The 25,314-nt window shown below is 29.8% G+C and overlaps 2 protein-coding genes and 1 long non-coding RNA gene across 6 annotated transcripts; 2 read left to right on the forward strand and 1 right to left on the reverse strand.

Moving 5' to 3' along the window:
• Positions 1 to 159: 159 nt before the first annotated feature.
• LOC115882341 lies at positions 160 to 25,314 on the reverse strand. 3 transcript variants are annotated; one of them, XM_030900365.1, is made up of 5 exons: positions 25,296 to 25,314; positions 8,213 to 8,506; positions 6,976 to 7,573; positions 1,741 to 1,826; positions 160 to 1,681 (listed from the first exon to the last, which is right to left on the reverse strand). In XM_030900365.1, the coding sequence occupies exons 2-5, from the start codon at positions 8,235 to 8,237 to the stop codon at positions 1,209 to 1,211; spliced, it is 1,182 nt and encodes a 393-aa protein (XP_030756225.1). In that variant the 5' UTR covers positions 8,238 to 8,506; positions 25,296 to 25,314; the 3' UTR covers positions 160 to 1,208. The 3 variants fall into 3 exon arrangements, with proteins under 3 accessions (XP_030756225.1, XP_030756223.1, XP_030756224.1); XM_030900363.1 differs by lacking the exon at positions 25,296 to 25,314 and adding an exon at positions 11,424 to 11,815; XM_030900364.1 differs by lacking the exon at positions 25,296 to 25,314 and adding an exon at positions 8,970 to 9,217.
• Positions 12,598 to 15,862, forward strand: LOC115882338 (ubiquilin-4). Of its 2 annotated transcripts, XM_030900359.1 has the most exons (7): positions 12,598 to 12,673; positions 12,818 to 13,090; positions 13,229 to 13,412; positions 13,469 to 13,981; positions 14,040 to 14,420; positions 14,477 to 14,679; positions 14,740 to 15,862. In XM_030900359.1, the coding sequence occupies exons 2-7, from the start codon at positions 12,824 to 12,826 to the stop codon at positions 14,944 to 14,946; spliced, it is 1,755 nt and encodes a 584-aa protein (XP_030756219.1). In that variant the 5' UTR covers positions 12,598 to 12,673; positions 12,818 to 12,823; the 3' UTR covers positions 14,947 to 15,862. The 2 variants fall into 2 exon arrangements, with proteins under 2 accessions (XP_030756219.1, XP_030756220.1); XM_030900360.1 differs by lacking the exon at positions 12,598 to 12,673 and having other exon boundaries at positions 12,694 to 13,090.
• On the forward strand, positions 18,741 to 20,054 carry LOC115882342. Its single transcript, XR_004050177.1, has 2 exons — positions 18,741 to 18,825; positions 19,449 to 20,054. It is a non-coding gene; the product is annotated as an uncharacterized LOC115882342 (long non-coding RNA).

Genomic DNA, 25,314 nt, shown 5'->3' on the forward strand with positions numbered 1-25,314 from the left:
TCATTGAAATTAGAATGAAAACAAACGGATATAATGGATTTAAAATAATCAGTAATTTTTTATCTAGGATTTGGGATAAAAATAACAACTGCACCTATCTTTGTAACTAAAATATATTTTTAAGTGGCAAGAGCAATATAAAAATATTAAGAAATGTATATTATGATTTATTTAATCATATAGAATAGCTTATATTTAATAATAAATATCAGAACCTAATGGTAGTGATAATTTGTACTAGACTCTTTGATTTTTGCAAATTGCTATTTTATAAACAGTGATATAAAGAAATATGCGAAAAATGTTACGTCAACGGTATTATTTTCGAAATAATCACATAACATGTATTTTTGAAAGACTTTTTTTTAATATATGTACAACACATAGTTTAAAATAAATTAATGTAGCATTTTACAATAAAATAAATATGTATTTTTTTATACAGTTTATGTACAAAGGAGCAATAGAGTACTGGAAAAGTACTTGCAAATTTTTACAAAAAAAAATTCTAGAGATTATTTTAATAAGTCACAATTTTTATGGCAAGAAACATTTTAGATTTTTCGTCAATATATAAAAATAATTCACTTAAGCCCCGTCTACATACAACGTTTTAGAGTATTTTGACAGACTTAACGGTTCGTTCTACGTGGGCGACAAAAGCGGGCGATACGGGCGATATTAGCGACGCGACTTTATCAAAAAACGTTTTCTTATGAACACTGAATAATTTCTTATGAAACTTATGAATTAGCTCTGTTATCTATGCTTATGAAAGTGTCCTGCATTGCCGGGGCAGGACGACTTCATAAGAAAACGTTGTTTGAAAAAACACGTGTCGGTCAAATCGCCCGAATCGCGAACTTTTGTCGCCCACGTACGACATGTGTTTTTTCAACCAACTTTTCTTATGAAATCGTCCTGCGTCGGCAATGCAGGACACTTTCATAAGCATAGATAACAGAGCTAATTCATAAGTTTCATAAGAAATTATTCATTGTTCATAAGAAAACGTTTTTTGATAACGTCGCGTCGGTCGTATCGCCCTTATTGCGCGCTTTCGTCGCCCACGTTTCGTAGGACGAAGCGTAAGACTGACAGGTAAACCAATATATGTAAATGCGGCTTAATACCTTTTCCCATATAAGAAAACAACAAAAATAAAAATTTAAAAATATCGACAAGAGATGGCTAGAAAAAAGTTTTAACTAAACTAAAGTTGATAATTCATGTGGACTATTCGTGGTAGCCACACTGCTGATATCGATGGTATTAGTAGGCATACCAGGACTGACACTACCACTAGCCTCCCTGGGATGTTTGCTGATATTCAAGTTCTCACCTGAGGGCGGTGTAGTCGTTGAGGGCCTTATTATATAAGGTCCGTTGCTATGAATACTTGCTAGGGGGTGTCCGAAACTCTGATTAAAATTGCTTACATAGGATTGGTTTAAATTGGTTTGAAGCGGTTGCGAAGTGATGCTATGAAAAGAATTGTAGTGTTGCTGGGTAGTGTCGTGCTGTAGTGCCAACTCTTTCACAGCATTCGTCTTTTCTCTTTGCCATATAAAAACGTTATGTACCATGGCGCACCCGCAAAATATTATACCGAGACCAATAAAAACACTTGTCACTATCGCCGGAGTCGAGTGGAATTGGATAAAAGTATACAGTATTATACCTACAAAAAATAAATATTTTATTCAAGCCATATACATACTAATATGCTTAGTTTCGTACCTGTTAGAAATACTGGTATTGATATGAAGAAACCCCCGACAGCACACACTCTGCTGATGGACGACTTTTGAAGATATTTATTAGTTCTGAAAATAAATAATTTGAATAAAGATATTTGAAAATGTTTAGAGGGTGTAGTATTTTAATAAATTTTTTTCTATTTTTAAAATACTTAAAGAACATATTCTTATACACCAAAAACCCATTAAGTAAGGGCTATATATCACTCCAATTCTCTCTACAACATTTTTCTAAATATAAATAACTTAGGAAACAACTCTAAAAACATTGAATTATTTGTAATTTATAATAGGAAAATAAGTTGGAAACCTTTTAGTTCAAGAATATAGCTTCGAGCACTTCAAATACTAAACTATTAAAATAACGTTTCTCTTGATACAGAATACTCAATACCAACAAACGTGGGAGTGCGGTTTAAAACACAATTTACTTTATCTTTAGTACCTACCATTCTATTATACTGTATAATGTAGTACTTATAGTACCTCTAGTAATTAAATTTAATTAAAATGTAACCCGAGTTTATCAAAAGCAGAGGGTAAATTTTGTTGTTTAACGCATAAAAACTGACATCAACAGATAAAACCCAAACGTTTACAGATGTTAAAATTTTAAAACAATAAACAAAAATCTATTTTTAAATTTTTTTAAGAAGCTTTATACATGCTTCGAGTTCTAATTGGCACTTCAATATAAAATTATTGCCACTTATATTTCCATTTGCAACAATATGAACAGCTGTAAATGTTAACACAAGACTTCACACATGACAAAACATAAATTGTTTATAATATATGACAAATTGTTATGATTTAACAGTGCTTAAATTAAATTAGAACCAATTTGAAAAATAATAAAATAATATCTACAAATTTTATCAGTTGAATAGAACGAAAAAGAATAATATCTTGTTGTCTATATTTTATGTTCTTAAGAGCTGGGAATCCATTTAAGAGAGAGTTTCCAAAAGCCTTTGAAAAATGCACCTGCTCTTACAGCGATGCATCGCGAATACGTTTTATACAGGGTGTTGCTTTTATTTTTCGCATCTGGCAATAATTACTCAAGAAAATGCAATTTGATCTTTTTGTTGAGCTTTAATATGCGACTGACCTCGTCATGGTGTAGGGTTCCAAGCCTTGAGAAACTTAACTTTATATCTATATGTATAAAGAAACTTAACTTAATAATATTGTATGTCAAGTAAATTGAATTTGCGATATAGATATATAGATACGTAAAAATATAAGGAAATACCAATATCTCTCGTGGTAAGGTCGTGGGAACATTAAAAATATGCCGGATAAAAGATAAACAGAACCCCAGTCGTGTTAAAACAAATATTGAAGAATATCTGAGAGCTTTAAGCTTCGGTTTGATGTTCGTGTTATTGTTTGTTAGCTTATTGCTTTACCGGAACCATTCTTGGAAAGTATCTTTAATTTTACTCCAAAATAAGTACGGACACACATGCTCCATTACTTTTAAATGCTCATAAATTTGAAAACGCACCATTAAGATTGATTTTTGTTTAATAAACAGGTTTCTACCAGTGCCGTAGTATACAAATATTTGGCTTAAAAAAAAATTGAAAAAAATTCCTGAAGTAAAAATTGCGTCTTATCAATCGATCCGTTTAGCAGGAAAAGGTTCAAAATTTTAATAATTAAATTTTATGATTTTAATTCCTAAATTCACTGGGCTGTGGTTTTTGATAGTATAAGGCACGCCGCTGATTTGTATGGAATTTTAATAAGCAACCTTCATATTACGACATTTAAATCGCTTAATATACGCATCCTCTTCTGATGTGACTCGTAGAAATCACACAAAATATACGCACTTGAATTTGCATATTGTGACCTAATAATATTCATTCATTAAAATAATAGATATAGTTAAAAACCAGAAGCAATAAACACAGGAAGTCTTCTTTTAATAATACGAAATATTATTATTTTCGTAGATTTTTTATTAACAAATTCTTTGACTATTTTTAGTATATTTTGGACTCCGGAACAGATAAATTCAAACATATGATTCATAAAAAACTAGAGACGTTAGTAGTAACTAATTATTTAAAGAAAGTGTTGAAAAAAATTACAAACGAAGACCCTACTAAACGGATTCGTTCGAATTTTCATGGTTGAAAATTTAATGGTCTCTTTTTGTTTGGTCCATAACCATACGAAATGGCTCCCTTTGTTAAGGAAATTATCGTTAGCATTGCCTGCTTTACCGTCATCAATCAAAAAACGTCCCTAGTCAAACATTATGCAGAAACGCTTTTCATTATATTTTTAACTTTAAGTATTGACCATAATATGACAGAAAACAGAGCTAGAGAGTGATAACGTGTAACATTATAACGTATATACGTATTAAAGTGGCCGGTATCTTAAAGGATCAGTTTACATGACATTAAAAGCAACACCTTTTTAAGTGCCTTAAAGTCAGCTTAAAGTTCAAAATACTCTCCCATAAGAATTTCCTCAATACTGGAACTCTCGAGCATGGTAGAGCAGTAGAGACGCAATCTTTTTATAAGATCGTATCTCAGGACATTGATTTTTTTAGAATTTTAGAGGACAACAGGTTTATAATTGACTGACTAATTTTATGTTAATTATCAAAAGCGCGCGTATAAAATTATGATTCAAATTCTTGTTTATTATAGGCCTATGTATAATAAAGAGGGCTCGAATTCTTTTTATTAAAGTCGAGTGTAAATATTAAAGAATTTAAACGCTTTAAAGGTAATTTAAATCCATAAAAGGGATTAGCTTACGTTTTTCAGATTGTGGTTGTTTGTATGGGTTCTCTCAAAAAATATATAGGCTATTAATCAATTAAACACATAAGGGTGAAGTCTTATGACGATAGGTCACCTTGAACCCTAGTAAAAATAGTGAATAGTTAAAAATCTTAACAAAACTCTTATACAGGGTCTGGCAAAAATGCGTCGGGCATCTGTAGTTCCCATAATAAAAAAACTTAGGATTTTTGTCTAAATGCAGACCTAAAGTATATATTAGGATGTATTTCAGGAACATATTTTAACTGCTACACAGTGGCTCAAAAAAATGTGATTAAATCGCGATTATTTTTTTTAATTGAAATAACCTGTGTATTATTGCATTTTTGGCTTCCTTTCTGCTCACTTTACATAATTCTAAGATATTATTAAATATGTTTTGATAGCTTCAGAGATGTTAACAAATAAATAAAAAAATATTTTTTCAACGTTTTTAAAAAAAAATATTAAAAATACAAGAGATACCCTGAAATCAAAACTGTACTAGGTATTTACTATAGTTGGCTTGTACTTACTTTCCTATAAATATCGTAATCTTAAACCATACAGGGTGTTCAAAACTCTATGCCAAACTTTCTAAACTATAATATAGCTTTTCTTCGATATTTTAAATGGAACACGTACTCTGTGTGTTATTCCTTTGTTAGATAGAGAATTAAAATATGAACATTTTTTGTATTTAGAGTATTTCAAAATGTTATACCTAATGATATTTATCTGGCATTTTACCGTTGAAAGAGCCATATGTAATAAAACACGAATATTTGCGAAACTGTTTTTTGTGAATTTTGCGAAATGTTCATTTTTTAATTCTCCATCCAACAAAGTAATAATATACAGGCTGTTCCATGTAAAAAAACGAGGAAAAATTATTTATATATTAGAAAGCTTGGCGTAGGATTTTGAACACCTTGTATGGTTCAAGATTACGATATAATATCTTAGGATTATGTGTTCCATTTAAGAAAGTCATCCCAATCCACTCAGACTTTTTTGAGCCACCTTGTAGAAGTTAAAATATTTTCCTGAAATACATCCTTATACCAAAGTTTACAGAATAATATACATACTTTAGATCTGCACTTAAACAAAAAGTTTTTTTATATGAGCTACAGATACCCGACGCACTATTGCTGGACACTGTATAGTAGATCTAACTAAAATGTGAAAAATTTTATTATTTTAAATTATTAAGAAGTTATATCCAACAGTGATATACAGTATGACGCCTCCAGTGGATGATTATATATACAGGGTGGTCCGAACTGTATTCCGGAAACTTCAGCAACATATTCTGCAGATAAAAATAAGTAAAAAAGTTCTTATAAATGTATGTCCTAAAATGCTTAGTTTCGGAAATACAGGGTGTAGAAATTTCATTTTTATTTCGATTTTTTCCAAATAATTTCTGAAGTAACACCAATATTTGGATGAAATTTGGTGTCTGGAAGTTTTTTGATATGAGAAATTCGATTTTGATGTCAATATGGCTCCTTCTTGTAGAGGGCGCCACCTGTATATTTTTAAGTGGTTTGAAGAGTAATAACTTTTCGTCCGTATCTGTATAAAACTACTAAGTAAAAAAAAAATACATTTCCGTGATTTTTAACGTAAAAAAGATCTCTTAATAAAAATCGCTACGAGTAATAGTTCTCGAGATATTTGAAATCGAAATTATCAATACCTGTCATCATTGACATAAATTAAACATGTTGACTAAATAGTTAATAGACAGAAATCATAAATTTGAAATGTTTTTGTGCCAACTCATCACCAATCATCATTTTTTCAAAAAAAATTTATGATTAATTTAAAAAAATAAAAATATTCCAAATTTATCTTTTTAGTCCAATAACTATCTACTCAACATGTTTATTTTTTGTCAGTAATGACATGTATTGACTATTCCCATTCTAAATATCTCGAGAAGGGTTGCTCGTAACGATTTTTACCAAGAGACATTTGTAAGAGACATTTTTTACGTAAAAAAATATGAAAATGAATATTTTTTCACTCAGCAGTTCTGTACAGGTAGGGACAAAAAGTTATTACTCTTCAAAACAGTTAAAACACATGTAGGTGACGCTCTCTACAAATAGGAGTCACAATGACATCAAAATCAAATTTCTCATGTCAAAAAATCAGACACCAATTTTCATCCAAATATTGACGTTACTTCAGAAATTATTTGGAAAAAATCGAAATAAAAATAAAACTTCTACACTCTGTATCTCCGAAACTAAGCATTTTCGGATATACATTTATAAGAAGTTTTTTACTTCTTTTTATCTGCAGAATATGCTCCCGAAGTTTCCGGAATACAGTTCGGACCACCCTGTATAATAATGTTATTAAGTATAATAAAAAAAGTTTAAAATTTGAAACAAAATGAAACATACCTATCGCTTCCTCCATGTGGACTCTTAACAAGTTTCACTGCAAACAAGAACTGTATAGCGCACACCAATAGACAACAAAGATTCAACGACAAAGTTAAGGCACAAAGGGCTAAAGTCACTTCATATACCACGACATACTCTTCTGCTGTAATGACTGTGAGCTGTTCAGCTCGCAAAAGTTCCCTGATATCGTTCGCAGTGACTGGGGAAATTTTCAGTAAGAAAATCAGCGACAACAACGCTAATAACAAGCTGACCAAGCATAGCAGTCCCAGGCTGACCAGCATCTCTTTCACTCCCACTTGTTTCGATTTGGCTATGAATTTGTTTACAGTGCTTTGGTTCCTTATTCGCGATATGTTCAAGCCTCCATTGAGGACCTTGTTGCCTGTGGACAGCACAGCTGCGTTGCTGTAGATTGAGTGCTTGGAGTTGTCCAAATTTGGGGTGACATTGTGCAGCTGCGTTACGTTCAGAGGATACTGCTGCGTGGAGATTCTGGAACTATTGGCGTTTGGTGATCGGAACCTGTGGGACTGCTGGTCCCTTGGTTCCATGATCATGGAACTATCTGGACGGGTGCCTCGATTTGCGACACCTACAAAAAGAGAATTACGCATTAATGTTGCGTTCTGATCAAGTTCGCTATTACTATTAGTTCATTTGAAACAGGAGTATATTAAAGTAGCCATAAACATTCAGTTTTTCCTCAAAGTTTGGACTGCGCAGTCCAAGCTTAAAACTACTGTAAATAACTGCGCAGGCTGTGTTAGTGTCGTAAGTTATTTTGCCAGTTTATGCGCACCACGATTACATTTCGAATATAAACCGTCAAGGCCTGGCTGTGCAGTTTTGTTTGAGGAAAAACTGTATGTGTGTGGGTACCTTTAGATAGTCTGTATAAAATTCAATTGAAAAAAAATCAGAAAAAACATAGTTATATGTAATTTAAATTAGAATCTCGAGAATACATTTACCAAATATGTACGTTGATTCATGTAGGTATATGGTTAATGCGGAAATTAACTAATACATTATTTTTAGAGAATAAAATTAGAAGATATTTTTAAATCTTATTGAAGGCCAACACCATTCGAATACGTACAGTTTTTATGGCTAAATTTCAATAGATCAGAAGCTCCATTGAACGTCAAAATTTTAGGCGGACTACCAGCTTCGTATTTTATATTAATAATATATTTTTTATTACTAAAGACAATATTGTGTATGTACTTACCGCCGTTTGTAATATGTTTCAGCATTTTGCTTTTTTCGTTTGTCTCTCATTTGTTTGATACAATATTGCGATGTAGAGTTAAAGGTATGACGAAGATAGTTCATGTGTATTTTCCACATGTTCTTTCTTCATTTTCACATTCCTTCTTCACTTCGGTTTTAATCGTCATGGTATGGATTTAGAAGTTTAAGCTTTATACTCGATGACATGCTTACTTAATCGTATAATACTTTCGAAGGGGTAATAAATCATTATTTTTAAGACACATTTTCTGTTGAATTGGAAATATCAATTCTGTAAATAGTATAAATTTATATCAGAAAAAAAAGATAAATATGTTTGAAACAGATTCTTCTAAAGAGTGAGCGTGAGGAATTAAACGATTTTTTTTATAAGTTTTGTTTGTTTCTGAAATTTCAAAAGTAGGTTAATTGAGTTAAAAATATTCATTTAAAGAAAACTTTAATAAGATGTTACAGTAATTAGCTTTAAGTATCTCAAACAACTACATCTTGACATAGATTTATATTCTCCATACATTATTTACTTACTTACTGGTAAGTTAATTAGATACAGATATTCTCATATTTCGAACAGTAGTATCGAAGTAGTAGATATCGACACAAATGATTAAAAAATCACAAATTTCGTAACCCAAGTTGTTTAGAAATAGGTACCTAACTCGGAAATCAGCAATTATGGGGCCTATTTTATTATTATATACATCATTAGCGAATAGAATGAAATGAGCACCTACCTAAATCAGTCTGAGAAAATCCATGTTCCAATTTGAATGTAGGATTGTCAAATGAAGCAAATCCTTTTGTTACAATCAATGTCAGATTATTTATTTAGATTGACTGGAATAACATACGAAAACAATAACTATTGTTCGTAATATTTTTTTTTAAACTTTTGATTTTGCGTAAAAATAATTCAGCAAAAAAAACTCATTTAGCTAATTACCTGCTGCATTAATCAGTCAAAGTAAAACTAAAACGAAGACAGGTGAATCTGTATGAATTAATTAAATAAAGTACCTACCCTGAGAAAAAATCTACGTGAATGTAAACAATAAAATTATGTTGTATTAATTTGAATATAACTTTTTCAGTTTTTATTTTCAAAAAACGCAGCAATAAATCTTGAATAAGCAATGCACTGTGTTTATTTAAATTTTAATTAAGGAAATTACGCGGACTAAGGCCGATCACCCCTTGGGGAAATATTTTAATTAAATAATTATGTAAAGTGTTTATTGTACTATTCCCTGACACTGACATATATTTATTTATGTTCGTTTATTAACTACAAATTACTGAAATTAAATACACTACATGGAATTTCATTGTCAGCAAAAATACAGAATGTTTTAAAAGAGAGCCAGGTAGCTGTTTTATCTAAAAAAGAAACCCGGCAAATGTCTATTTTAACGATATTTTATTTCCGTTTGGATGTAGTTTCACCTGCCTTTTCGCTTAATTGGGGTTGAAACTCAAACACCTGACGCTTGTACTTTTTAGTACTAGGGTCATAACAGACTGTTTATAATAATACAAAAAGGAATAAATATGAAGACGTCTAATTTTACATAAAATTTGGCACAAGGAACTCAAGCTCTACAGGTGACCTTACAAAATATAGATACAAGCCCTACAAGATAGGCAGAGGCTGAAAGAACAGGTAGAATTCCTACACATGTATCCCTCTCAGGTTTTTAGACACTTAAATTATCGGAAAAGGTTTTTAATACCACCTCCCATTAGCTCATAGGCGTGGATTATGTTTAAACATTATTTTTCATAAATAAATCAAAATAAGCCATTTCAGTTTGGCTATTAGTCCTTAGCGAACAAAACTGAATGTTCAAATATATTCTTAGCCACAAGGGGGACAATTTTTTTACTTGTAAATTATTGTCTATAGCTAAAATAGGCAAAGGTATTTATTTTGAGATTTATCAAGATATTAATGTTAATGGTACTGAAAATGCGATATTTAAATAAAATTTATGCGCTTAAAATTAGCATATGACATAAATACTTCATTCTATTTAATTATGGCAGTACACAACTAATTGGCTCCAAATTTGAAATTGGAATTGTATATACACTTAGTTTATTTTATAATTTGATTAATTTTGGATACCTATTTCTTATCCAAGTCTTCATGGACGAAAATATAGAATTATAAAAGTTTTAAAAATCATTTTTAATGCATCAATAATTTGATACAGTCCACTCATAATAGTCTATTTTGTGATTTTATAAAATTTTTAATAATTTTTGTCAAGTTTTTATCTTGAAACAACATGTACAACTATATCTTGGAAATTTGAGATAAAAAATTATGTCTGCCTGAAAACTTATTTGAATTTTTATATTTTTATTATAACGGGTGAGTCTTAAATAAGTGCAAATATTTTTGGGGGTAGTATATTTTGATCCCAGAAAACGTTTATCAGATTTTTTCGCGAAAAAAAAAATTAAATTTAGATTTTTTCTATTTTTTTTTAATTTTTAGTTAATAATTCCTTGATAATATGGCAACATAGGTAGTAGATTAAATTTACAAGAAAGAAAATCCAGAAAAGATCCAGTGGTTCTGAAAATTTAAGCAAATTTTTTTTCAAATTTTTAAAGTAGGTACATTAATTTTTTATTTCTTATAATTTTTAAAATTTTTAAAATAACTCGATTATTTTGGACTTATTTGAAAAACAGTAAAGAGAAAATATGTTTCTTTTATCGAAATCTACCAGTTCTGAAAATATATGCACTTATTTAAGACTCACCCTGTATAATAACTAGAATTTTTCAAATTAATTTTAATTTAACAATTTTTGAAACAATCCATGTTCCCACAGAGGAGTAAAACTTAATTTAATTCATAATTATTAATGATAAAAATCATGCTAAGTTCAGAGAGATTAAAGGTGAAATAGAAGATGTAATTTGTAATTACTTCTAGAACGAATGGGAAAAAATAAAGTGAAGATAATACATCAATAATTAACTTAATTACAGAGTTCGAAAAAAAATGAGTTTTTAAGGTAACAAAACTGCGCTTTTATCTTGTTATCAATGAGTCTAGAACTGTACTTTGACTAAGAATCTGAAAAACTATCCGTAATCTTGCTCGTTCTAGAGAAGAATCTGTCTTGAGGTGATATGATACGTGGCTGGGGCACTAAAATTATATTTTCACTAACCATGAAAGTCAGACACTGATTCACATTGAACTTTCAGTCACTCGGACGTAACTATTTATCGATGTTTAATAACAAAACTTTAAAAAGACATGTAGTATATAGAGACGACGCATATAAACCCGTAGGTATATACACCTACTCTTACTTAACTGAAAATGAATTCACGTCCACATTTTTGTAACGGCGGTTTACCGCTCCTTGCGCATTGTGCGCTGTGATGCCGGACTTTATAATTCTTCACCGCGAAGCAAGAAGCAAAGATATAATACTCTCTCTGTCTTTGAAGAACAGAGAGACCTCAACTTGTATTTTGAAAGAGGCACGAATGAACGGTTGTAAAATTTTAAAACTGACCATCCGGCTCGAAGGACCACGACCATGTTTATGAATCGAAAACTGTTTCTAGAAGAAGGTCAGCTCTTATCTTTTATTTGCAGCTCAATTTAGACATTATCACCTTTACAGTTGCTTCTATTAGATATAAATTAATATAGCGTTGCTTGTCCCACTCAATACGACGATAATATGCAGTTTAGTCTATCTATATTGATTTTTCGCACCAGTTTGCTTCACATTTTGTACCCCGATTGAGATCTGGATAACAAAATAATTTTTGTTTTAAAACTTATTAATACGTTTTATTCTAATTCTAAACTTTTAATATTCATAAAAAATATATGTTTAAACTTATTTTTAATTAATTTTGATACTGTAATTAAAAGCGCGTATTTAAAATCTTGTAAGTTTCCTACAAATTTTATTTCTAATTTCATAGATCAGTGTATTACAATAAGGTATTGTATTTATAGTTTAACCATATGTACCCAGTTGATATGGATCAATATACTTTAAAAACATAAACTTTTTTATGTATATTTGTAAAATTAAATTATGTTGTGCAAAAATTTAATTGAAAATATTCCAGAACGCGCTCTTTTCACGACTGTCATTCAATTTATACCGCATTGCCAATTGTTATAATTTATAGTTTCTTTAGAAGTAAAAAAATATAAATTAATTTAATTTGCATGAATTAAATAACAATCGTTATGTGACTAACAAAATATGATATTTGAATTTATATTCTACTGATATATATGTAAACAAATTAACATGAAATAAAAAAAAATATTTAAAAATATCTTAAATGTTCGGTAAAATATTAATTATGGCAACGCTGTCACTAACTTGATATTTATTTGACATTAGACATCCGGAGTGACGATTTCCTCTAAAAACTACGTGTTCTCGTAAGTTTTATTGATATATTTTTGTGTTGTGTCATGTTATATGGGTTTAGAATATTCGAGGTGTCGAGAAACTATCGTTTATAATTACCAGTTGCTTTTGTGGGCGCAGTAGTGCGCTCAAACTAAAATAACTAGTCATTGCAGGTAAATATGGCGGATGATGTCCCGGTTGACTCAGGGCCCGAGAAAGTAGTTGAGGAGGAACCTCAAAAAAGCGATGGGGAACTGAAAGTAGAGGCCCAGCCTGAACCAGAACCCCAGACACAACAGCCTACAGAACCCAATCCCGAACCCCAAACTAATCAAGAGATAGAAAATGGAGCAGAAGCTCCTCCCAAGAGAAAAATTATAATTCACGTGAAAACACCAAAGGAAAAGGAATCGGTTGAGGTTGACGAGGATATTCAAGTAAAAGATGTAAGTTGAACATTTACATACTGCTTGTTGTAATCACTAGAATGTTGTCATAACATTAATTTCTAGATAAACATATCAATGTTTATCATCTTTGAATTACAGATTATAATTGAAATGTATGTATTTTCTATATTATAGTTTAAAGAATTCATAGCCCCAAAGTTTAATGCCGAACCAGAGCAGTTGTGTTTGATTTTTGCTGGCAAAATAATTAAAGATGGAGATACTATACAATCTCATGGCATTAAAGATGGACTTACAATACATCTGGTTATAAGAGCTGCTCCTCGTACTAGCGATAACAACCCACAACGTCCTCCAGGTTTGTAAAAATGTGAGCGATGCTTTTATGAATTTACATACAATATCTATTTTCAGCTGATATTGGTGCAACACCTTTTAATTTAGGCAGTTTGGGAGGTCTGGCCGGCTTAGAATCATTAGGTTTAGGTTCAGCTAATTTTATGGAAATTCAGAACAGAATGCAAAGTGAACTGCTTTCAAATCCAGATTTACTTAGGTCACTATTAGACAATCCTTTAGTTCAGAGGTTAATGAATGATCCAGAAAATATGAGAGCACTAATAACTCGCAATCCTCAAATGCAAGACTTGATGGAAAGGAACCCGGAGATTAGTCACATGCTTAATAATCCTGAATTGTTAAGGCAAACTATGGAATTAGCTAGGAACCCTTCAATGTTGCAGGAACTAATGAGAAGTCACGATAGAGCCATGAGTAATCTGGAAAGTATTCCAGGAGGTTACAATGCACTACACAGAATGTACAGGGATATTCAAGAACCGATGTTATCAGCAGCAACTGAACAATTCTCTCAGAATCCATTCTCTGGAGTGTTGGATAATACTCAAATTAACAATCCACAACAAGGTTAGTTTTTATTTTCATATATAACAACTTGGTTAATAATCATTTAAATGAAACTTAGGTACAGAAAATAGAGAACCTTTACCAAATCCATGGAGCAGAGGATCTCCCAATCAACAACCCTCACCCACCACACCTGGAAGGAACGTTGTTAATAATCCTCCTATGTCGAGCTTATTGCAACAAGTATCAGAAAATCCTTCTATGATTCAAAACATGCTTTCTGCTCCTTATACTAGATCTGTTATGGATGCAATGGCAGCTGACCCCAACATGGCAAACGCACTGTTAGCCGACAATCCTCTGTTGTCCAGATATCCACAGTTGCAAGAGCAGATGAGGACCATGATGCCTCAATTTTTGCAGCAGTTACAAAACCCAGAAATGCAATCATTGATGACCAATCCACAAGCATTGAATGCTATTTTACAAATACAACAAGGTAAATAAAATGTATTTGTTAGTGTTTTTGTAGGAAATACTAATCTTTGTTTGCAGGAATGGATGTTTTAAGGCAACAGGCACCTTCTTTAATAAACACGTTTTCGCCACAAATGCCTTCTACACCGGGCACTACACCAACTACCCAGAGTAGTACCACTGAAGGGAGTACACCAACTACAAATACACCAACTGTAACTAGTGCAACTCCTGGTTCTGGAACTGGTGGTGCAGCGAGTAGTGGTGATCCATTTTCTGAGGTAAATATTCCATTTAATATCATAAAAAAAATTATAAGAAGATATATTTCTTTATTTTAGTTTATGGCACGTATGGTGGCAGGTATGACAGCTGGAACAGACCAATCACTACCCCCTGAACAGCGCTATCAACAACAGCTGGAACAATTGACAGCCATGGGATTTTTGAACCGAGAAGCAAATTTACAGGCCTTAATATCAACGTTTGGAGACATAAATGCTGCGGTGGAGAAGTTGTTAGCTTTGGGTCAGTTGTCTATGAGCTAACCTTTTTAATATTACTTTATATTGCGTTAAGGATGTTAGTCTCCTTTTTTAATTATCTTTCGTGCGTTATTCCAACTCGTTTCCGCTATCGAAATTTTTTTTAAGCTGATTGTCGTTGACTTTTTTAGAGAATAATTCTTTTTTCTTGGTGTTTTTGCTATTAAAATAATATTTATATTTTTTTTGGTCCAACGAACATCAATTATTTTAAAAGATTTAAAATCGATTTATTTTATTTATAGATTCTTAAAAATACTCTTTAAGTATTCAATTTGGGTCAAAATTATGGGAGAGGTCAACAAGAAAAATATAAAATATAAATAAGAGGTTTGCTTTGTTTATTTATTTTGTTAATTTCAATATAACTGCTGCGAAGGTATTCAAATTTATTTCGATAGTTGTATTAGTAAGAATATTTTACAACTACACATTTCAACCGCGATTTTGGTTGTAGTTATTTACTCATTATTTTACATGAATTTCGACTGTCGAAATGAGTTAGAATAATGCTTCAGGTGTAGTGCTGTTTCATGTACTATTTTTTATCATCAGCTTTTTTTTATTTGCTAAAAGTCAAGCCAAACATTTTATCTTTATATTATATATGTAACTACATAGAGTTCAGTTATAGGAGTGAGTGAAAATATATTGTGGTATTAGTAATAAATATTTAATAGGTATTTTGTAGGCTACTGTAAGTTCGAAATATATATTTTTGATGCCTAAATAGCAGATGTAGTATTCGAAATTCACTAAATTTGTCTATATAAAAGTGATCATTGAATAAATAGCGATACAAAAAGACTGTGTAGCTAAATTATTCTGTGATTGATCTCTATTAAAATATATTAACATTTTTTATCGGTGTTTTCTGATATTGTTGGGCCATGCTTTTAAATGTCAATAAAGAAATAAACATACTTGCATATTTTGCCCTTAGAAAGAGAGATCCAAGTGCACGCGAATACCCTCTTGTAAATATAAATGTAAAATGTAGTTTATATAAACTACATATCGCAATAACTATCTTTGATATATTTTGGAGTGTTTTTAGATATTCAAAATTTGTATATTAACATTGAAAAAAATTTTCTTTGTACATATATATTCAGTTCTCAAAATTTGAAAGAAAAAAATAGTAGGTTTAAAGATTAATCTATTTTCCATTAAAAAATAATTGAATTTTAATAACTTTTAATATTTCAAAGCTATTACTTCTACCACTATTTTCTAAAATTTATTCCATATTTATATAATACCTATAACCACCTAAATAAAAATGGACAAATTAACAAAGAGAAAATATTTGCAAAGGTTTAATTGTTTCGTTTTTTTATATTATATGCGTTTATAGTCTGTATGATTTTTAGTTAGTTCAATATATCTTTTAGTACAGTGGTTATATTGTGTAATTTTTAAATATATCAGCAAACTTCTGACTACATCCGGAAATAAATTATAATATATAATATTCACTTATTGTGGTATTTATTCTAATTAGATTTATTGTTTTGTGTTTCATTATAATGCATTCCTCTGTACATCTTTTAAGTTCAATAAAATGTTATTGTCTTTATAAGTCGTTTTATTTTTATTTAGATCCTTGTAACTTAATATATCATGGTAATTAACTTAATATATCATGGTCATGATTAATTATTACAGTAATTCTTATGCTTTAAAGATTTATTCATGTACTAGTTGAAGCCTGGCGCATCCGCCACGACGACAGAAAAAAAAACTTTATTTTATTTTTTTAATTAAATGGAAAAAACAAAAAATCAGCCGACGACAGTTTTTAGAAGAGCCAATTATCTTTTAGAAAAAAAAAACAACTTTCTAGTGCAAGTCGTTACTTCAGTAGAGACGACAGAGATAAACATTAGCATTTTATATATTGTAGATTTGTAAGAATAACAGGAATAATAATGCATTTTTAATTTCAAATCAATTTGTAGTTATTCTAGCACTTACCTTTAACTGCTCATTTTTCAAAAGTATCACATACCTACACCTGTTAAAATATATATGTATATATATATATATATATATATATATATATATATATATATTTATATATATATGTATCTTAACTACTTTAAAAATGAGAAGATTCTTTATAAATCTTATTCGATTATGGATATTGTGACACAGTGATCGATTTAAACCAACTCATACTGATTTTAGAAATTATCTTTAACTGAACTACCGCTGTGTACTTGAATGGACCTGTATATAATACACCATGCGTTCGAAAAAACGGCGGAATCAGAGATAGTTTGGAAATTAAAGTCGTTGTCATTTTATATTTCCAATATAGTAAATATCATCAATCGTCATTTTCAAGCCAACTGGACGTAATCTTTTTTCGATCATTTAGTATATCGGCTGCAAGTACAAGTAGTATGTCTTGGATATAAGTCCTGCACAGGAATACGGTTTATATTCTTTAGCTCACGGTTTATATTCTTAGATCATGGTGGATTCATCCAAATTCAAGATGATCCAAAAATCGTAATAAATTTTTGAAAAATCCAACTTAATTGGAAGGCAACATAATTATTCAGGATTCGGAACCTGGCCGCGAATATAGCGATACTCGTGACTCTGCATATTGCAAAATGTAGATAAACACTTAGTCTTTGCTTTTATAACGAATTTTCAGTATTTTATCACTTCTTAACAATTAAATCTTAAATATAATTAACATTCAGTGTAGCGTCCATTTGAAGAGACGCCACAATATGACGACCTACCGGAAAACAAATGGAGATCGCATCTCCCCACAACGCCACCTATAGAAAAAATGCTTAGGATTTTGCTAGAGTTTTAAAATTTTATACAATAATTTTAACTTATTTCTAAACCAAATTATGACTTAATATTTATATTAGGGTGGCTCCTTGCGGTGGCTGCAACCTGAGGCTTCAACGACGTCCTGTAATCCTGCTGTTAATACATAACAATATATATAAAAAACAATTATTATGTTTTAACAGCAGGATTACGGTTGCAGCCACCCAAGGATATATAGAATAAGGATATTCGACTGGCCCAAAAAAAACGTGCCGTATTTTGTCGAGGAAGACGATTTCGTCACGACCAATGGGCGTCGAGTATTTGAAATTGAAAACATATAAATTGACGGTAACCTATGTTTTTTGACTCATTTCACTGACAAATGTGATGAGATTGTTATTGTAATTTATAGATCCAAAATCCAAACGTTTTTGAATAAATAATTTATTTTAAAGTTATTTCCTAGAGGTTTGGTTTGGCCTTCTATATTCTGGTATTTGTCTACTAATAAATAATATCTTATTTTGTATTTCGATGTATGGAAATCCGCAAGTTTTGTATCTGAAGCCGCAAAGAAATTTCGCTCTATAGTGAGAAAAATGTTATATCTTTTTAGACGCGTAGAATAACAAAATTTCTTATTTTAGATGTTCTAAATGTGAGTGCTTAATGTCAAAAATTAAAAAATATATACTTGAAATATTTCAAGTTATACCCTTTTGCCCCTTTGAAGTAAAACAAATATTGAAGAAAGTGTTGTGCCTTCACAGAATTTAAATTAGCATTAGGAATAGATTTCCTTGATTTAGTAATGGTATTGCTCATAGAAATTGATAATATACTATTTTATATTCACTCGTTCAAGTGCTGATCTATTTTTAAATTGAATATTTATGTAAGTATTATGTATAACACGATATAAATAATTTAAGGACATCGGAAATTAAAATTTCAAGTGCCAATATTGATTATTTTTCCAGTTTTATTCAAATATATTGAAATTAATATGGAAACAAAAGTCCATAAATATTAGTTTGAAAAGCCGTGTCAGAAGAGTAGGATTAAAGACAAAGTATTAAGGTAACATATATTTGCATAAAGTTTTAATAACACTGACAATTTTATTTGTTTATGTTTATTAATTAAAATTTAGTTGCAATTTATTTCATATTCTAATATTTTTGAGAAAATTTTACTTAGATACATACCTGAATATTATGCTGCTTTTTTATTTTAAAGTGTGCCGACTGTGCTGTTATTTTTATACTAGTAATATTGTATACTGTAGGTATCGTATTCATATATAGTTATATATATATATATATATATATATATATATATATATATATATATATATATATATATATATATATATATATATATATATATATATATATATATATATATATATATATATATATATATATATATATATATATATATATATATATATATATATATATATATATATATATATATCAGTAGTATAGATACTTACTTTCTTTCTATGTGTACTTATATCCTTTATAGTCTTTCTAAGTGCATATAATACTACTTTTTTAAGAGAAGGCAGTTTTTAATAATCTATTGTTAATTCCCTTAATTCTGTGTCCCCTGGTTCTGCTATACAACAATTATATATTTATCATTACTGATTTTAAAAGTTTCTTTTCAAAGAATTTGACCATATATTTTTTTTTCAGAGTAATTGGGCTGTTCCTGAACAATATTGAATATAAATATTCAAAAATATGATTGATAACTGCATATCCTACTAAGTAGATCAATACCAAAATCCCATTAGAGAAATAAGTTAAAATTATGTTTTACTTGTATAATTTTCTTGCTATTTGTCCACCATTATTTGTGACTTAGAAATTAAATAGTCAAAAAGAATTTAGTACCAGTTTTTATTTCCCAAAAAAATTGTTAAATAATTACCTATTGCTTAAGATACAGTATATTATATTGTGTTTATAGTTGATAATTCTAGTTCTTAGTTGTTTATAGTTGATAATTAACAATATTTCTGATGTTAGATATTATATTAGATAAAAAATTTAATTACCAATAGCTACCTACCTATGTAGCTGCAGATTATATATTGTGTAGTAGGTACTGTATAATTCTTTAGTTCAAGAAACAAATATCAGTACAAGTATATAACAAAAAAATATAATAGTTGATGCAAATTCTTTGTATAACATACGTACCCCTATGGTATTCAACTTTTCATTGTTCTTTTAATTAGATACACAATAAGCACATTAATTCGTTTATTAAACAACCAAAACTAACTACTTAAATTCACAATATAAATATCACAATAAATGTATAAGCTTTGATCAATTCCTATTATTAATACCTGACGACTTCATACTTTATAACTACCAATGGCTATCCTACTAACACACTAGCCAACTAATAAAAAAATACAACATAAAGACATCGTTATTGCAATAATATAGAAATATATTCCATGTATCATTAACTACCTATAAATACAATACCCACATCTTCTTTTACGCGAATAGTGCGTTAGGAGGCAGAAATATTGCCTACATTGTACATCGTACAAATTGGCTAGAATTTATTAATATCCATTGCAAACATTTCTCTTTCAAAGGGTCTAAATGTTTTGTCTTTTTACTGTGTCCCTGTAATATGTTATCAATTAACAACAGTTATCAAATATGACCTGGACAATAATAACTGTTTTACCTTTTTTTCAAACTAAACTCTTTAAACAAACTATATAAATAAAATTTATCTCATAACCTAACTTGCTGCTAGAGTTTCTTTCTTGTTATTCTATGTTCCTGTATTGTTATTCTTCACATTATCAATTTCTATGAGCAATATCATTACTAAATCAAGGAAATCTACTCCTAATGCCAATTTAAATTCTGTAAAGGCACAACACTTTCTTCAATATTTGTTTACTTCCAAAAAATGTCAAAGCATATAACTTGAAATAATATTTCAAGTATATATTTAAATTTGTGACATGCACTCACATTTAGAACATCTGAAATAAGAAATTTTGTAATTCTACACGTCTAAAAAGATATAATAACATTTTTCTCACTATGGAGCGAAATTTCTTTGCGGCTTCAGATACAAAACTTGCGGATTTCCATACATCGAAATACAAAATAAGATATTATTTATTAGTAGACAAATACCAGAATATAGAAGGCCAAACCAAACTCTAGGAAATCACTTTAAAATACATTATTTTTTCAAAAAACGTTTGGATCTATAAAATACAATAATAAAGTGATAATAGTCTCATCACCTCATCACATCTGTCAGTGAAATGAGTCGAAAAACATAGGTTACCGTCAATTTATATGTTTTCAATTTCAAATACTCGACGCTCATTGGTCGTGACGAAATCGTCTTCCTCGACAAAATACGGCATATTTTCCAACATAGCCCGCTATAGGGAGTTGAATATCCTTCTTCTATATATCCTTGCAGCCACCCCACGGATGTATATTTTTATATATACATCCGTGAGCCACCCTTAATCGGCTAATTAAATAATTTAAAATAATTTTATATTTAATACAAAGAAGAGATAATAACAAAAGATTTTTATGCAACCAGTAATATATTATCATGGCTTACTATGAGAAAAATATTAGTAATAATACAAATACAGAATTATTATAATTAAATTATAATTATTTTGGAAGCTAAAAATAAGAAAATTGTAATAAAAATTTAGCAATTTTCCAATAAAAAATTGCAGATTTCTTTATCCATTTGTTTTTGTGTATTGACCTTGTATTGATAAAAATTCTGATAATATTGAAATGAGCTGATAGATGGCACTAAAAAAGGGTAATATTTGCATTCCTGGTTGCCTGAGATAGAGGGGCAGCATTTTAGCGCCTATTTCTAAAATTTAAATATTTGAAATTTTGTAATGCATTTTGCAGTAATTATTTCTTTTACTTTGTTTTGTCAATAGTTTTTTTATTATATTGAGAAGTAACTAGATGTCAGCGGTATAATGTACTATTCAACTTTTATAAAATGTTGAAAAATACGATAAAGGGTTTAAATTAAATATATTAAAAAAAAACAATATATTTTTTACGCGTCACATCGTGACCGTGGGTTTAGGGATATTCTTGTAGTAAATTAGGTTTCCTTGTGCAGCTTAATGCCTCTTTCATATTGAATTTGTGAGGCGACAGGTATAAAACCAGGTAGGGGGCAGAAAACAAGAAATATATCTTATGTCATGAATGTATTATGTTGTGGAGCTTTATTTTACCTCTTGTACCGCACTACTATTTGAAAGTACCGGACTTGAACGAAAGTACCCGATCTCCTGAAAGAAGACTTAACAGTAAGAGAGGATACCAGTGGAGACCACGCTCATATAGTCGTGTGGTATTAAGCGTGTTTGGTGACGAAGTAGTATCGCATCGTATATTTCAGTGTTTTTAACCAAAATATGAATTAAAAGGACTCGGAATTAATTAATTCAATATTAAAATAGACAATACAGACAATAACGCGCATTTCCATAAACTTTTCGAGTGCTTTTTCCAACTTTTTGGCGCAAAACAAACAAGAACAAATCAAAATATCCCACTGTTTGGAAATGATTCTCGTGCGTCTACGAAGATATCCCGTCTCAAAAATGATTTTTAGGTAAGTAAAGTTCAGTAACTATATTTAAGGAATTATAAATATTTAAAAAAAATACGAAAAAATTACCGTTAGGTTTTTAAAACATTTAAACACCTAATCTTTATAAAAAAAATATTTATATCCGTAATTTAATACTAACGATAAGGTATAATAACATTTTTCAGTTTAGTTTTAATGGTTTCGACCTTTTATAAATTCTCTACATATTTAAAATACTTATTATTATTAGGGTAGCTGAGCTAGTGCAGTATATTATAGTAATTTAAATAATGTGGTTTGGTCTGTTTTTTAGCGCATTAGAAAATTTATTTTTGCTTATTTCGCTATTATAATAACATAAATACAATTAGCGTATTATTATTATTTGTTGTAAACAACGCTTAAAAACTGCATCTTTGATTAAAAAATGTGGTATTTAAACACGCACAAGTAAATATTGTTTTCATACATCCTTTGTTTACGCGCTACACCTACAGCAATGAGCAAGTGTATTAAAATAACGTAACAGCATTTTTTTAAGAATAAAAATACGTTGTAATTAATTAACAACTTACTCACTTTATGAGTGACGAAATATATTATTCAATGGATGAGCGCTGAATGTCAAAGGCCATAGTAATTGTGACTAATGTGTTTTAATCGTACTATAGCTTAATTGTTTTAGCAAATAGCATCGTTGTGATAAAGACATTTTTAAAATCTTTTTGAAGCTTTGCTATTTGCTTTTGGTGATCAGTCGTCAGAGAGAATAAGCTATCGAGCACGGAATTGTTTTCTTTAAAATTCCTTTATCATCAACTGCATTGGGGTTCAAAAGGAATTGATAATTCTAGTAGTAAAACCATGAGCGCGCAGAAAGCTCGGGTTAGAATTTGAATGAATTGAGCTTTTACAGTTTTATGACTTAATATCTTATTCTCTTTGACAACAGATACTATCCTTGTTTATATATATACAAGGATACTATACAGGTATTTTCGATATTAGAATCAAGAACTAGTAGGTACTTTTAATTCAAAATGTTTCAACAGTTTTTTTATTTTTATAGCAAATTCCAGTAGTATAATAATTGAATTGGTACTACGTAATACAAAAAAGCTGTTGTTAACCATACCGTTATTAGGAAGTAATTATTTTTATAAATGTCATTTGATTTCTTTTCTACGAGAGAGCTACTGCAACTATAGTTGATAAAAATAATCCCACAGTTATTCTTACATTATTTAACTAGACTTTTTAAGTACAGTGAATGATATTATGCCGGAAATTTCATCTAGATAACAAATAGAATTTATATCTTCTTATTTTCGAGATAACAAATAGGCAAGTATGGCAATGTTATTGCTGGCGTAAATCTCTTTAAACGTCCTACCATTATACAGTAAAAACTAATTAGAGCAAAATATTTATACGATTCTTTCTAAGCTCCTTCTGTTTCCACAATTATATACAGTTATTAACGCGAATTAAATATAATAAATACCATCAAAACTATAATTTATCGAGTTATTTTGTTGGCATTAACTACAAACTACATATTGTTTTATTTCCTTTATTAAATTTTGTACATTATCAACATCAATATACAGATATTGAAATTTTCATAATTTTACCACTATGTTTGCTAAAATATCCAAAAATTATCAAGTTATTGATTTTAAAATTTTTTTTCGTAAAAATTTTTACGTTATTATTAAATTCAATATATTTCAATATTCAACAATGGCTGACCCATAAATAACGTTTTGTTGTTGTCCAGTGTAATAAATTAAATAACTGTACAGGTTTTTCAGGGTACATCTTGAATTTTTACTGTAAACTATCATAGATAAACGTGAAATCGATTATATTAGATGAATGGAGCTTTATTTAAATTAAAGGAGAGAGAAAGAAAAACTATCGTCGGCGTAGCGGGCAAGACTTGTTTTAATTTTAGATTTTCGAAAGCTCCTTTGTTGTGCCTCGGAGTTTTTTGCTAAGCAAAGAACATCTTCTGCGACGAACTATTATGGCAAGCTAGTGGAAAATTAATGTTCGATACGACTTGGCACATTTTTAACTGTAAACTCTGCTCTTTTCATTTTGTATCGATAGGCAGAAATACGATACCGGCCAGCTACTTTTAGATTGCAATAATTGCTTCGCTTGATAAAAAATACTTTGTAATTAATATAACAATAAAGGATTATTACATGCTAGGGAGCCAAGAAAATTACAAATATTAAAGATTTGCTTTAAAATAGTCCAAAAATGGATAATTCTTTAACTTTTTTCCATACATATACATATTCATAAAAATTGGTGGAAAAATTGGATTTTTATGAGACTACTTGTTATTAACTAACTAAATATGTAGAATATAAAAATATAACCCTCTTTGAAATTAGGAGTGTAGTACTAGACATATAGATAGTGTTTTAAACATAATGAAAAATCGTTCAAAACCAAGGGTTAAGAAAATATATTTTCTTAAGTCGGTCCCACACAGAAGTGTCTAGCCCTAGCAGTCAACTTTTAAGCTTGACCAATTAGGTTGGTTAGCGTGGTTATTTGAAGTGTGTTAATTCATTTGTGTTTGTCAAAAACTCTAACGTGATTGGTCGGGCTTAAAAGTTGCCTGCTAGGGCTAGACACAAGTGTCCCACACGATGTGTCAAACACCTTCCCAACGTTGGAAGGTGCATGAAAATTTGCCACATCGTGTAGGAGGCACACTTGGAACCAACGTTGGAAGCATTCTGTAGGACCGGTTATGCAAACCCCAAAATCTAAGCTTTTGAAGCTTGATATATTCTAAAAGTACATACATAAAAATTGTTTAAAAATCATCAAAACAAGGGTTTAAAAAATCCATTTTCTCACATAACCAAAACACTTACCTTTAACGGTTTGTATATT

This window comes from Sitophilus oryzae, unplaced genomic scaffold, assembly GCF_002938485.1.
Source record: "Sitophilus oryzae breed Bouriz unplaced genomic scaffold, Soryzae_2.0 scaffold_177_pilon_pilon, whole genome shotgun sequence".
Taxonomy (NCBI): domain Eukaryota; kingdom Metazoa; phylum Arthropoda; class Insecta; order Coleoptera; family Curculionidae; genus Sitophilus; species Sitophilus oryzae.